At 38.2% G+C, this 13,856-nt stretch overlaps 1 protein-coding gene across 1 annotated transcript in view; it reads right to left on the reverse strand.

The window, feature by feature from the left end:
• Positions 1–13,856, reverse strand: part of GIGYF2 (GRB10 interacting GYF protein 2) — a 147,498-nt gene that overhangs the window by 55,881 nt on the left and 77,761 nt on the right. Inside the window, 1 exon segment of the mRNA XM_047869603.1 lies at positions 1,273–1,452. Coding sequence (XP_047725559.1) covers positions 1,273–1,452 — 180 coding nt within the window.

The raw sequence follows: 13,856 nt of genomic DNA on the forward strand, positions 1-13,856 counted from the left end.
ACGCACATGAAATTCAGAAGGCAAATATACACTCTGTAAGCTTCAGTTCTGCATGACCCCACGATTCAAACTACAGTGGCATCTGATTATCATGAGGCATAGAATCAGCACTTTGGTAGGGGATGAACTTTGACACAAAGCACCAGTGTCTTCAATTACCAGCATATCTAATGTCAGGGAAGAACAGTTTGAAGCATTCTTAAGAGTCAAACAGAAGAACTTACAAAACCACTAATCACTACTCTTCTCTCTCCTTTTTCTAAAGTTAGAAGGACAAAAGAATGAACTTGTGATTACGTTTTTGACCTGGGTTTAAAGTTTATTCTTCAAATAAGCTTAAATCACATTTTCAGGACAAAAAACAATTTGAAAGAATAAATCCTTTATTACGCAGGAAAAATACCCATTTGAGTAGGAGCACATATTCCTTAGTGAGCATATAATTATACATTTGTAAGTTTTAAAGCAATGCTGAAAAAGATAGATTTAGCATTAGACAAAACCAAATGAAACCCTCTTACATTTTTGCAGTTAAGGGTAGGTGCTTCCCATTAACACTATTTGCTCCAGAAAAATAAAGATGATTTTCATCAAATGAATAGATGTGGGGAACTTTCATGTTGAAAATGTTTTGTCGGGGCACCTGGGTGGCCCACTCAGTTAAGCGTCCGACTCCGGCTCAGGTCATGATCTCATGTTCCATGAGTTCGAGCCCCATGTTGGGCTCTGTGCTGACAGCTCAGAGATTGGAGCCTGCTTCTGATTCTGTGTCTCCCTCTCTCTCTGACCCTCCCCTGCTCCCGCTCTGTCTCTCTCACTCTTAAAAATAAATAAACATTGGGGCGCCTGGGTGGCGCAGTCGGTTAAGCATCCGACTTCAGCCAGGTCACGATCTCGCGGTCCGTGAGTTCGAGCCCCGCGTCGGGCTCTGGGCTGATGGCTCAGAGCCTGGAGCCTGTTTCTGATTCTGTGTCTCCCTCTCTCTCTGCCCCTCCCCCGTTCATGCTCTGTCTCTCTCTGTCCCAAAAATAAATAAACGTTGAAAAAAAAATTTTTTTTAATTAAAAAAATAATAATAATAAATAAATAAATAAACATAAAAAAATTAAAGAAAAGAAAGAAAGAAAATGTTTTGTAGTAATAAGCCTGAGTACAATGACATAAAGTAATTGGCGCCTCTTTACCAGCTTACCTTTCCTGCTTAATCTGTAAAAATTTCCTTATTAAATACTCACTTATTTTGGTCCCTGTGCCCTCACTCAGATCTCTTACCAGGACTGTGCGGCCGCCACCTCTCTCCATCCCTTCTTGATCCAGCTAGTCGCCAACCTCCATCTTCATCTTCTCCATTTTGTTCCTCTCTAAAAATGCGCCAATTTTCACTTTCTGATCGTATGAATTCATGCTTTCTTCCCACTGATGTTGGTCCACCTTCCTCAAAATTTGGTCTCCCTGTAATGAAAATAAGTAACCATGTGCCTTGGCCACTGAGGATTCTGAAAAGAGGCTGGACTGCCCAAATCAAGCTTTTGTGCAAATGTGTCAATTTCAACATTCAGGCAGTGTAAATGAAATAATTGCAGGTATGTGCATAGATTACTAGATACATTTCTTAAAGTTTAATGTTCACAGACTGGGCAATTATTTTTCAGATAATATGTGCATTTAAAAAAAAAAAGGGGGTATGCAATGAAAAGTGAATCAACCTACCTCACCCAGCACGTACTACTTTTTTTTAAGTCATATAAGATTTTCAATTATATGACATATCTTAATTTAACTTCTACTGGCAATTCTGCCTAAATAGGGTATCTGTGAAATTCAACTGGTCTTTTATCCTAAAACACACTGTAAACTCAAAGGTAGAGAGTGTGAACTAAAATTTTTCATTCACTCTAACACCTATTACATTATAGACAGACAAACTGCTTTTGAAAAGAATTCAAAGCTAAGCTATGTGTAACCTAATGCAAATTAAGAGTCTATTAATGATGAAAGAGAGACTGGTATACACCAAGCAAACAAAACTGGTATTTTCAAAGGACAAGACAAATCCAAACTGTGCAAATTCTTTAGTCACCACCCTACATGTTCTAACACAATTCGTAACAGATGATATAAAATCTTACATTAGTTGAAAATCCAGAACATACACTGATATCTTCCATTTGTAACAATTAAAGTTACATATACTTCAGTGACAGCCTCAATTCTTTTCACTAAACCACAGTGAAAGTGAAAGAATGTTGTACAGTTCCATCTGAAAATGAGGGAATTCTAATGTTTTGTCATTCTCTCATATGCCATTTCATATGTAGTGAGATTCAATATCCTGTCTGCCCAAACAGCTGTTAAGTTGTTGCTAGCTTATTATTCTCTTGAAGGATAAAATACCTGGAAACGGGGGGAAGGGGGGGTGCAAGAATTTGCTGGGCAGAATACGATCTGCTTTCTTATACAGGCAGCCTCTAAGACAGCCCCCAACAAGCCCTGCCTTCTGGCTTTTGTGTAATCCCCTCACACGAAGCGTGGGCTTCACTTACTGACTTGCTCCCAACAAAGAGAATACAGCACAAAGTGATAAGATGTCATTGCCAACAAATATTAAGTCACAAGCAACTGTGAATTCCCCCTGGGATGCTCTCTCTGAGGCAATCCAGCTGCCATGCTCACACGGCAAAGAACTGAGGCTTGCCAACAGCCACATGAGTGCGCTCGAAAATGGATCCAACCCCAGTCAAGCCTTCAGATGACTGCAGCCCCGGCTAACACCTTGACAGCAGCCTTACAGCCTCATGAAAGACTCGGGTCAAAGCCATCCAGCTATGCTGCTCCTTCCTGAACCACAGAAACTAAGATAATAAATGTATGCCGCCACTAAGTCTTGAGGTAATTTTGTTACACAGCCACAGATAATAAAAACACTCATTTTTAAGTGTTTTTACACACCACTATTTGAACAGCATGGACAGGATTCAAATATTGATCTTCTGACACATTCAACAAATATTTCTTACACATTAAGTGCCAAGTTTTATGAATTCATGTACAGATATCCCATGTCTGCCCTTGGGTTAGAAGGCCTTCCAGGTTCTCTTGCTCAGAAGAAGAGGGGTAACCCATTTTACAGAGTACCACATCTGCTGACATAACTTGATAAAAAATGTAGCTACACTCAAAAAAAGAAACCTAAAGAAATCCCTAACACATAAAAAGAGATAGATAAGAGACACATATAGATACATGATGGGAAATGGCCTTCAACCCACGTAAACAGTCAGTCACAAGCAATATGTGCCAGGCACCATGCAATAATTTGGGAATACAGCAGTAATCACATGATGGATGAGCCACACACTCACTATGTTTCACCTACTTTTACACTAAGCCTTTGAAAAAGTAATGAATGTACCAAAGTAAGCAAAGAGCATGAATGGTAAAATGTTTAACTCGTCAAAAACTGGTCACTAACTCTTTCTAACAGAGGATACACTGCAAAAAAAGAAAATTAAAAATAAAAATACTAGTAATCCCTCAATCTGAGAAACAGAACTCTATCCATAGTTAGCTTTTACATAACTTTGTATTTTTATATAGCTGTAATCAGTACACCCACTATTTTATAATCTACTCTTCATGTATAGCAAATATTTCTCTGTGATTCTACATTGTCCTAACAATACACGTGGGTATATATATACACTAGGTATACCTTGCTGCTACTGCATAATCTACTACACTTGACATTTACTTTATCATCAATTTTTTGTGAACTATAGATAAAGTAAGAAATATCTGCTTTTCTGAACTAGGTCTTCTGAAAAAAACCCTCAAAAGAGTGAAATTACTAGCGAAATGACAGACTTCATCCACTGACACGACTTTATCCCCCTGAAAAAAAAGGGTCAAATCACCACACCATTTTACATTATGGACACTAAGTGCAGCTATCCTTTTAAAACCTTTACTACTTTAACAGTTATAAAAATGGTATGCTAATGTGGCTCAAAGATGAATTTTTCATATCAAAGATTTTTCATATTGTTTACTAATCTTATGTCCCTTTATGTTAATTATTCGCATTTTTATTCTAAATTAACAGCTTCTTCACCTTTGTAACTGTGAAGTCCTATATATATTTTTCATATTAGTACCTAGGAATAAGAAAAATATAAAAAACAGGACAGGACAGGACAGGGCACCTTTCTGGCTCAGTTGGTAGAGTGTGTGACTCTTGATCTCGGGGTTCTAAGTTTGAGCCCCACGTTGGATGCAGGGATTACTCAAAAATAAAATCTTAAGAGGTGCCTGGGTGGCTCAGTCAGTTGAGCATCCGACTCCGGATTTTGGCTTGTCATGATCCCAGGGCCATGGGAATCAGCCCCACAAAAGCCTCCTCACTGAGCCTGAAGCCTGCTTGGGTTTCTCTCTCTCCCTCTGCCCCTCTCCCCTGCTCTCTCTCTCTCTCTCTCTCTCTCTCTCTCTCTAAAGTAAAAGAAATAATAATTATAAAAATTTTTAAATAAGATATAATCTTTTAAAAAATGGACAGGGTAAAAATAGGGAAAATACAGGAAGAAAAAAAATCTGGCTTTTCTACTTACTGAAAATTATGTCATAATTTTCAACCTCATAAAGTCTGAATAACTATGCTACTCCCTGTTCCAAAAGAGGATTTGAGACAGATATTCTGAAGATACAGAAAAGCACAGTCCTGAAGAAAGAATAAAGATCTTGTAGTGCCTACACTTGATTTTAAATTTTGGCCCCAATTCTGATCTATACACAGACAGGAAGCAAGGGAGAGGGAGAGGGGGAGGGGGAGGGGCAGGGGGAGGGGGAGGGGGGAGGGGGAGGGAGAGGGAGAGGGAGAGGGAGAGGGAGAGGGAGAGGGAGAGGGAGAGGGAATGGAGAGGGAGAGGGAATGGAGAGGGAGAGGGAGAGGGGGAGGGAGAGGGAGAGGGAATGGAGAGGGAGAGGGAGAGGGGGAGGGAATGGAGAGGGGAGGGGAGGGGAGGGGAGGGGAGGGGAGGGGAGGGGAGGGGAGGGGAAGGAAGACCATTCCCAATTTGATAGAGGGAGGGTGTGTGTGTGTGTGTGTGTGTGTGTGTGTGTGTGTGTGTGTGTGTTATGTAAAGCTGCCTGAATTTACAGCCACACTGGCCCATTCTAGGTTAAAAATACTGTAACAATGGGGTTCAAATTTTGTTACTGGGTGTTTGTTTCCAGAAAACAATTCCTAAAAACTGCAATATACTTTTTGACGTCAAATACTACATAATTAATAACTGCAGTGAACCAAGGAAAGCCAGAATAATGTAATTTTGACATGTCACATATCCCACATGCAAGTGCAAGGTAGGTGGAGCTCTGCCTTCGGGAGTTGTCATCTTCACAAGAGAAGGGTGAAACAAATTCAAGAACTTTTAAGTGGACTTCACTCCTCCCCTCCCCATCCCTTTGTGAAAACTTATTACTGAAGTATATAACATTCTTGCCAAAAAGTCCATAAATCACCAATGTACAATTCAAGAGTTTCCATAAAGCAAATATATCCACATAAAAGATTTTATTTTTTTATTTTTGAGAAGGAGAGAGAGTGTGCGCGCGAGTGTACAGGAGGGGCAGAGAGAGAGGGAGACAGAGAATCTGAAGCTGGCCCTGTGCTGACAGTAGTCACTCAGCCCAATGCGGGGCTCAAACTCAGCAACCGCGAGATCATGGCCTGAGCCGAAGTCACATCCTTAACCAACTGAGCCACCCAGACACCCCACATAACTAAGGTTTAAAAAAAGAAAATATCAGGAGCTCTCAAAAGTCTTTATGTCCCACCAGTCAACCCTTCCCAAGGTAAGCACTATTTCCGATTCTTCTCTCTCAAGACTAGTTTTGCCGATTTTCAACTTTTTCATACAAATGGCTACACATGAAAGATTCATCCACATTAATACAAAGAACAGTTGCTTGTTCTTTTGCACTGCTGTATATGATCTCACTGTAAGGACAGACCACAATATATATTATTCTGCTGCTGATTTAGGTTGTTTCTAGTTTTTTGCTATTATGAACTGTGCTGCTATGAACATTCTTGAATATGAAGTTTGGGGAACATATGTTTGCATTTCTGTTGGTATATACCAATTAGTGAAATAAGGTATATTCAACTTTAGTGGTACCAAATATTTTTCCAGGGAAATAGCACTACTTTACCATTTTTTACCTGTTTGTCTTACTCAAACCTCTAGCAAACATTAACGTGACTGCCTCCTGTATGGACAAATACAATTAAAGATGTAGTATCAAAAATAAAGAAGAGACTTAGACACAGCACCTACTCGCCAGGTCCACAGCCCAGGGACACACATGTCCTGATTATTATAGTTGAAAAACTGCATCTAATCCTTGTAATAACAAGAGTTAAGTTAAACATCATCATCTCTATCGTTCTTATGTGGAACGAGATACCTGTAGGGGGTTTCCCAAGGTCACATAGCTGAGTGGTGCCCAAATTAGAAATAAAACATAGGTTGGGAATGCAAGCTGGTGCAGCCACTCTGGAAAACAGGATGGAGCTTCCTCAAAAAACTAAAACTAGAACTACCCTACGACCCAGCAATTGCACTACTAGGCATTTATCCGAGGGATACAGGTGTGCTGTTTCAAAGGGACACATGCACCCCCATGTTTATAGCAGCACTATCAACAATAGCCAAAGGATGGAAAGAGCCCAAATGTCCATCGATGGATGAATGGATAAAGAAGGTGTGGTATAAATAAACGATGGAGTATTACTCGGCAATCAAAAAGAATGAAATCTTGCCATGTGCAACTATGTGGATGGAACTGGAGAGTATTATGCTAAGTGAAATTAGTCAGTCAGAGAAAGACAAAAATCATATGACTTCACGAGACAAAACAGATGAACATGAGGGAAGGGAAGCAAAAATAATATAAAAATTGGAAGGGGGACAAAACAGAAGAGACTCATAAACATGGAGAACAAACTGAGGGTTACTGGAGGGGTTGTGGGAGGGGGGATGGGCTAAATGGGTCAGGGGCACTAAGGAATCTACTCCTGAAATCACTGTTGCACTATATGCTAACTAATTTGGATGTAAAGTTTAAAAAATAAAATAAAAAAAAAAAAGAAAAGAAAAGAAAGAAAACATAGGTTTACTCACTTATGTAAGTCATAGGTTTAATCCTGGGTTTACTCACAAACTTAACCCATTGGAAGGAGCAAAAAATTCCAGAAAAACTAACACAGAAAGTGGAAGCTCTGGGATCAAAGTCTAACAAACTCTAAAAGGGCAACAGACATACCACGCATGGTACAGCTTGGAGACAAAGACTACCAACATCTCTAAAAAGGGAAGATGGAACTAAATGTGTTAATCTTCTAGCAGAAATGATGTCAAAATGTATACCCTTGAAAAAATGTTACGACCAGTTTCTTCAATATAAATATTTTACTCTCTTCAAAATATTTTTTTGAAGAGAAAAAAAATGACTTCAAGCACCATCCAATAAACACACATTTCCAGAGCACCTGGCTGGCACCCTTGATGGAGGAGGTTGTGAGCTCAACCCCAATGTTGGGTATGGAGTTTACTTAAAATCTAGGGGCGCCTGGGTGGCTCAGTTGGTTAAACAACTGACTTCAGCTCAGGTCATGATCTCCCAGTTTGTGAGTTCAAGCCCCGCATCGGGCTCTGTGCTGATATCTCAGAGCCTGGAGCCTACTTCAGATTCTGTGTCTCCCTCTCTCTTGCCCCTCCCTCCCCTGCTCATGCTCTATGTCTCTCTGTCCCTCAATAATAAATAAATGTTAAAGAAAAAAATTTAAAGAAAAATAAAATAAAATCTACAAATAAATTGTATATATAATGTACACACTATTCCAATTACTACTAATACAACTAATAATTACACTGCATGCAAGAACTGTTCTAAAACATTAAAATAATTAATCCTTTACAACCTAAATGATTACAGATTTGTACCTGTGTAGATTTGGGTGGGGAGTGAAAGTATTAAAGGGAATGTCATCTCTATAGTTTGTTTTAAAAAACACATACATTTGTATATTACTGATACAATTTAAAATAAGAGCTAAATATTAAAAGTCATCCCTGGGCAATTTAAAGGATGATATCTAAAGTTCTTTTCCTGTCCACAAATTCCAGAATTCCACAGTGGCCAGTGAGGACACCCACAAGACCCTCCCTAGCATTTCAAACCGAAGACTTCCTCCTTCCATTAACATCAGCATCACAATAAAGCTGAGTAACCACATATTTTGACTTCATCTTAAAATCTTAACAGATTAACTTATAAACAAGACTTAGAAGTAAATGTAATTGAATAATTTATAAATTTAATGCCTGACTCAAATATTCCTAACCTATAGTTAATACATGAACGTGGCAGCTATGAATCCCTGAATTAGAAGGAAAAGGGTCTGGGGTTTTTTTTTTTTTCTTTTTTTTTTTTTTTAAACGTTTATTTACTTTTGAGACAGAGAGAGAGCATGAATGGGGGAGGGTCAGAGAGAGAGAGGGAGACACAGAATCTGAAATAGGCCCCAGGCTCTGAGCTGTCAGCACAGAGCCCGACGCGGGGCTCGAACTCACAAACCAAACCGCGAGATCATGACCTGAGCCGAAGTCGGTCGCTTAACCGACTGAGCCACCCAGGCGCCCCAGGGTCTAGGTTTTTGTAAGAGTCTTAAAGGTATCTATGACCTCCAAAAGATAAAGAAACACAAATTTAAAATGTATTTTCTTCTAGTCAATGTAGCAAACATGACTGTTTCACGACCAAACTATACTACCTTTGTAATACATGTTATGTTGTTATGTTCTTATATCAACAGTAACTGGAGATGTATAAAAGGTGCTAAAATGCAAATGTACGACATACATAAACATTTTCTCAATGGCAGTTAATACTTGGTTGTTTCTGACTTAATGTATTAAGTCTAGATAGGACTCTTCTAAGAATAAAATTAAATTAAAATGTAATATTGGTTTTAGTCTGGTCTAATTGAGTAGACTTCCTAAGGAGAAGGAGCAGTAAAAGGGCACCTGTGTGCATGTTTGACTCACAGCCAAAAATGGTGTTTATGGAAAACTTCAGATGGAGCAAAGAGGCACTCAGCCAATAAAATCTACAGCTGTGAGACTTGGAACTTACAAGTGCCCAAACTCCAAAAGCAAAAATGGAATTATGGGACAGACTTTGAAGCTTGTTTATGTGCAAATTTTTCCAGTAAGAAACTTTGTATTCCTCTATTCAGATATATATTCTCTGATCAACACTAAAAATATTTTCTGATACCAGAGAAAATAGTGAAAGGAAATTCCATCCAAGTGTTGATATTTACTTTTTCCCCCCACAATTAATTGTAAACAAACTCAAGATGGCTGGATGGAGAAGTTTAAATCTCCTATCCAGAGATTTCTAACTTTCTCCCATCCTAACCCCTAAGGGATAACAATCTGCTCCACTCATTAACACTGGTCCTTAAAACACAGCAGTTCCTGGCTAGAAGCGAGACTAGAGGGGCTGTAGCATATCAAAATCTCTTTGAAAAAGTACCTCTTGTGATCTGAATATGCCCCATATCCCTACATCCTTCATGCTCAGTTGTCTGCTGGTATACACCCAGACACTGCCTCAAATCTCTGGGGAAGACAACGATCAGTAGATGGGCTTGAATGTACAACTGGAAAGGGATGAGGCACCTTCTGAAGAAAGTATACTATGTACGAAAGAACCTAAGAGACTAGGGCTAACATTTTAAAGTTCAGAGATTATCCATGTACACACATAGGCAGGACACTACATTTCGACTAAAGCTTTTGTTATTCCCAAGTACAAGTTGGTACAATTATGGACTGCATACTGGATTACTTTAGTCAGAAAGAAAATCAAACACCTTTAGGGACAGAGAACTGAATTTAATAAAGAATAACAGGGGCGTTCAGATGGCTCAGTCGGGTAAGCATCCAACTTCAGCTCGGGTCATGATCTTATGGCTCACGGTTTCAAGCCCCACATCGGGCTCTGTGCTGACAGCTGAGACCCTGGAGCCTGCATCAGATTCTGTGTGTCTCCCTCTCTCTCTGCCCCTCCCTGCTTGTGCTCTGTGTCTCAAAAATAAACATTAAAAAAAAAAAAAAAAAGAAGAAGAATGTATCTGTTCTTGGCACCTTGCTTAATCATTATAATTTTTCATTAAAAAATAAATCAATGAATAGATATCTAGCATTTACGTTTATTCACAGAAGAGATGTTTCAGAGCCATCTCAACTGAAATCAGTAATTCTGTTTAGATGGAAGGCCTGTGTATTTTGGGGTAAAGTTGACATACCATCTATGCAGTATCAGTTTCATCTCAGTTGACCTGGCAACCTCAGCCACAAATGAACTGAACTGCTCAGGACATTCTAATGGGAGTACTGTGCTTCTGAGTGGACACTCCAAAGCTGGTATACAATATCCATACAATTAGCAATCATGGTCTATAGACCACAGCAAGACTTTCAAATTGTAGAAATTCAGAAAACAGAATACTTTTTCACTTGAGGTATTTTGCCAAATCATTTTTGCCTTAATAGATTCTGAAACAGTATATTATGGAAAGAGGCTTCTAAGTTTGGTTAAAATCCTTCACCATAATGTTTACTATAATGTGGGGGCAAGACATATGGCAGATACACTCCAGTACTTTCTGAAAGGCATTGTTACATTATATTTGCTCTGGCTTTTTCTCCCCCAATCAGTCAACTGTCAACAGATATAAAAAATAATTCCTACCAGTGTGTGCAGGGAACAAGCATCACATCACAAGCCCCTACTTTATGTTTTTACCTTCTCTAGTTCTAAAGGTCAAAGTTTCCAATGCTGTGTCTGAACTTGTATTGAGATGTTTGGCATTACTAAAACAAAGAAGGAATTAATACTTTTTTTTTAATTGTGGGGGGAGGGGAAGGAATCTACGAAGGCGGATTTCACCTTCTAAGTAGCATTATATTGGTCTACATTAATAATTTTCCCAGCAGGCCTTCCATGATTTTACTTTGAACAATCACAGCCTTTGTTTCTCAGATCCTCTTACATGTGACATTTGATCAAAGTTTTCAAATCAGCAGCTAACAGAGGTGGAGAAAAGTACTGCTCAGTAAAGGCATTACACAAAGCCACCCTACAGCTCTTTCAAGGTTGCTACAAATTAGATCACAGACATTTTCTACCTAAACACTATTTAGACAATTAAGTTAAATTTTCTGTACCCTGAATGCTACATGTTACCAAACATTACTATATGCTTCTCAGGAAATCATCCCCTAAACATTACTAAAACATGCCTTAAGAAAATTCTTCAGCTCCTTCTCATAGGTGTGTTTTTTAAAGATAAGTGCCAGGTACCAAACAATTAAGTTTATTCTTATTCAAGATCTCTACACACAGCCTTAAAAAAATGAGGGGGGGGGGGGGGGGGGGGGAGAGGCCTGCTTCCTTGCCCCTCCACCCCCCACCCCAAATTCAGGTAACTAAATTACCTATATTACCCAGTTCTAGAATTAGTGGTAGCCATTCTAGTGAGATGGAATATGCAAAGAAAACTAGTAAGATCAATCCATTAATTCATGCCTAAAATTCCTTATCCAAGGAAATCTTCCCCAAAGAAATGGAGGGAAAAAAAAGAATAGTAAAGGAAGTATCTCACACTTCAACATGCTATATAAGGAAAGACGGCTGAAAGGAAACCTTGCAGGGAATTTTATCCCTTTGAACTTTCAAATAAACTCTTAAGTAAGATTATGCAAACTTACTAAAGACCGGTCCTGATTAGAGAGAAAAAATGCACCCCTTCTCCAAGTCAGTTCTGGAGGCTTTCTCCAGAATTGTTAAGGTTTGTGTTGGGTAAAGAAAGACCTCCTAACAAACCAGCATTCTTTTCCACATGATCAGAGCTAATTGGGCCCCCCTGCAGACTAAGTGACCAATCACATCAGCTTCAGCTGAAACTAGCCCCCACGACATTATAAACAGAGGAATGTGAACTGTAAACCCAGTCCAAGAAGAGAACCTAAAAGCTAGTCTTGTAGATTAAAATTACCTTACCAAAAAGACAGACTCCACAAGTCTGGTTTTCTCAAGACCTACCTACCTGTGCACACAGGCTGACCCAGCAAAAGAACTGGTGAGTACATGAAATAATATTATTTCTTTCCTTAAGAGGAACAGAGAAAGAAACTGAGTATCTTTACTCTTTAAACAAAGATATTACCTACAGGGTCATATATTAAGGTTCTTTATTCTTTTTCCTTAAATTTTAGAAATGGATAATAGCCCTACTGAAAGCATTACTGGAAATTTTCTTGTTTTATTCAGTGTATACTAACTCTCCATTATAATATAAAAATGAGTAGAAAGGAAAGACCCTAGAAAAAATTCAGTGGCTTTTAAAAATATATATAGATATATTTCTTTTGGAAGCGATTTTAAAAATCCAAAATAAGCCTACAGAAACAAATGACCAAAAAAAAAATTTTTTTTAATCCATGAAAAAAGTGACGAATATCTAATTTTCAATGTCGTTTTAAATTAGTACTGAAATTAGTAGATTCTTCTACAAGTAAGAAATTAAAATATACAAGAATCTCTGAGCTTATATAAGAGTTAGCACACTGCCCTGATTACAGAGGGTAGAAGAGAAAAGACTCTGTACAATCAGTTTTCACACCAGACATAAAAAAAATACAGAGCAATACTGTGATCATTTAACATTTGTAGTTACACCCTACTATCTCAACTGTTTAACATGAAGGATACTACTACCTTACAATATGGCAAAAGACATAATTTTGAATGTTACAACAAAGTAAAATGAATCAATAATCCTGACAGCCAGAATGAAGCATCCAAACTATCATTTTTATAAAGTAGTATTTTCCACCAAAGTTTATAAATGGACAAATATTTTACCAGCCCACACATGGAGATACAAACAAACCTTCCCAAGCTTCAATTCTATTGTCTATTGGGATCAGTTAGTGAGAATCATATAAATACAAACCAAGACAAATATATTCAAAGAGTATTTGTACACCTGTAGGGATATGAAAATTACTTGGAAATGTAATAGTATAAACATAATGTCTGCCCATCAGTCCCTTTTTTAAATCTGATGGAGAGAAAATCTATATACATCAGGCAACAATTATATAATTTTTAAGCACCATGTAAGCAAATGTAAAACCATGAGAGAAAAGAAAAAAAAAAATCATCTAAGAAACCTATGTCAGTTGAAAGAAGCAGAAGTAAGTTTAGAAATTCACAGAGTTTTAGGAGACCGTGTTATTTAATCCCCTGTCTTTTTCTGTTTTTAAATAGAAGGAAGCCTGGCCAAGGGGATTGGGTAGCTTGCCCAACTGACACAGCTATGTAACCAACAGAGCCAGAGCATGGTAGGCTAGATTCCGCACTTTGTCTTCATTATGCTAAGCCATACTGTTTACATGAATCCAAAGATGGACGTATTCAGGGTAATCTGTTAAGTGGGGATCAAAATCTTACTTCTCTCAACTACTCCACTTCTCAACACAATCTAAACAAGTTCAAGCAAGGATTTATATATAAAAACCAGAAAACTTCATGGTTTTGATATTAGCCTTTTGACATCCTTGTTCACAGGGTTTTTCATGTATTGATTAATTGCAAGAGAAAAAATGAAATTGTAGAAGTCTAGCGTTAACTGTTATAAAGCTGTAACAAGTAACAACCCCGAAAAAGCCCAAATAATAATAATTTTGTTAGCAACAGTACATATATATATATATATATAT

This window comes from Prionailurus viverrinus, chromosome C1 (genome assembly GCF_022837055.1).
Source record: "Prionailurus viverrinus isolate Anna chromosome C1, UM_Priviv_1.0, whole genome shotgun sequence".
Taxonomy (NCBI): domain Eukaryota; kingdom Metazoa; phylum Chordata; class Mammalia; order Carnivora; family Felidae; genus Prionailurus; species Prionailurus viverrinus.